At 34.8% G+C, this 1,182-nt stretch overlaps 2 protein-coding genes across 2 annotated transcripts in view; one reads left to right on the plus strand and one right to left on the minus strand.

The window, feature by feature from the left end:
• The window catches only part of Nipsnap (protein nipsnap), a 29,519-nt gene that overhangs the window by 5,230 nt on the left and 23,107 nt on the right, over positions 1-1,182 (plus strand). The window lies entirely within an intron of this gene.
• LOC105265226 (protein saal1) lies at positions 2-1,176 on the minus strand. The gene is made up of 3 exons (XM_011302628.1): positions 930-1,176; positions 514-672; positions 2-274 (listed from the first exon to the last, which is right to left on the minus strand). The coding sequence occupies exons 1-3, from the start codon at positions 1,092-1,094 to the stop codon at positions 2-4; spliced, it is 597 nt and encodes a 198-aa protein (XP_011300930.1). The 5' UTR covers positions 1,095-1,176.

Raw genomic sequence — 1,182 nt, forward strand, 5'->3', positions numbered from 1 at the left:
ATTATTTACCATTCGTGGAACTCTTTAGAATGAATACCAAAGCAGTCCCCAGAAATTTACAATTTTTCAAGCGGTCCACCCACTTTGAATTTGGAGATTCACTCTGGAGATTCCACACCACAGTCTGGAGAACCCTCAGAACCTGAATCAAAGTCTCAGGATCGTTGCAGAGTAGTAGATTCAATAATGAATCGACAAGCTCTGATTTTTCTACTAGTCTAGGCAGAACGTCAGACTGGCAGCACAAGTTGCCGATGATTCCTACTACTATCTCCTAGAGAAACGGAATATAAATAGTTCAGAATAGAACAAAACAATATTTCGATCGATGATTGAGGTAATTCGTGAAAGAAATCGTGAAAGACAAAAAAATTTTCTGCGATTTTTCTTTGAATTTCCTTGAAGATCAGAGCAAAATACAAAAAATCTGAGAAATGAATATTCATATTATTTGAATTGATTTTAAAATGAACTCGAATTCTTTCATTTAATAAAATGAGTAGCACATAATACCGTCAGTCTATCTTCTGTGGATACGTTTAACACGTGTTCTCCAATGGATAAGAACTGATTTTCAAGAATAAATAACACGACGTCTTTCTCCGCAGTCATGTCCCATAAATAACATAAAGCTTCTTCTAATTCGTCTGACCATTTCACCTCTTCTGGAAGCTGAGAAAAAAAAAATACTTGCACTTATTCAGTCATTCGCCGAATTGCAATTACATATTTATTTCTAATTCCAATGAATTCCAATTCATTCCTCCGATCCTAATAAATTCAGTCCACAAAAGGAAAAGAATCTTTCAATATAATTCTAGTAGCATTCCAGTAGAATTCGCGTAGAAATCTAGGAAAAATTTTATCGAAATCTCGATAAAATTCGGTTTCAATATTTTAAAAATACACGTTGTACCCCTCGTTCCAACCTTTGATAAGGAAATAAGTGTTTTTAAAATCCAACTCGCACTGTACGAAGTATCCCCAATAGTATCACCCATCATTGTCTTTTTTTCCTCCTCACTGACATCCCCTGGTTCGATAATAAACGCTGACAACTTTCTGTCATCACTTTGTTCCTCTTGATTCTCCATTGCTGAAAATGAATTAACAAATAAACAAAGCAGCAGAATAAAATAAATCAATACTCGGTGAAGGTTATGAGCCCAACTGTTTTGTTTT

Source organism: Fopius arisanus, unplaced genomic scaffold, assembly GCF_000806365.1.
Source record: "Fopius arisanus strain USDA-PBARC FA_bdor unplaced genomic scaffold, ASM80636v1 scaffold00001, whole genome shotgun sequence".
NCBI classification, from domain to species: Eukaryota; Metazoa; Arthropoda; class Insecta; order Hymenoptera; family Braconidae; genus Fopius; species Fopius arisanus.

Coding starts and splice junctions, on each gene's coding strand:
- LOC105265226 (XM_011302628.1), bottom strand. CDS start 1,094: ATGGAGAATCAAGAGGAACAAAGTGATGACAGAAAGTTGTCAGCGTTT. Junction 673..929: donor CACTTATTTCCTTATCAAAG/GTTGGAACGAGG, acceptor TTTTTTTCTCAG/CTTCCAGAAGAGGTGAAATG. Junction 275..513: donor CCACAGAAGATAGACTGACG/GTATTATGTGCT, acceptor CCGTTTCTCTAG/GAGATAGTAGTAGGAATCAT.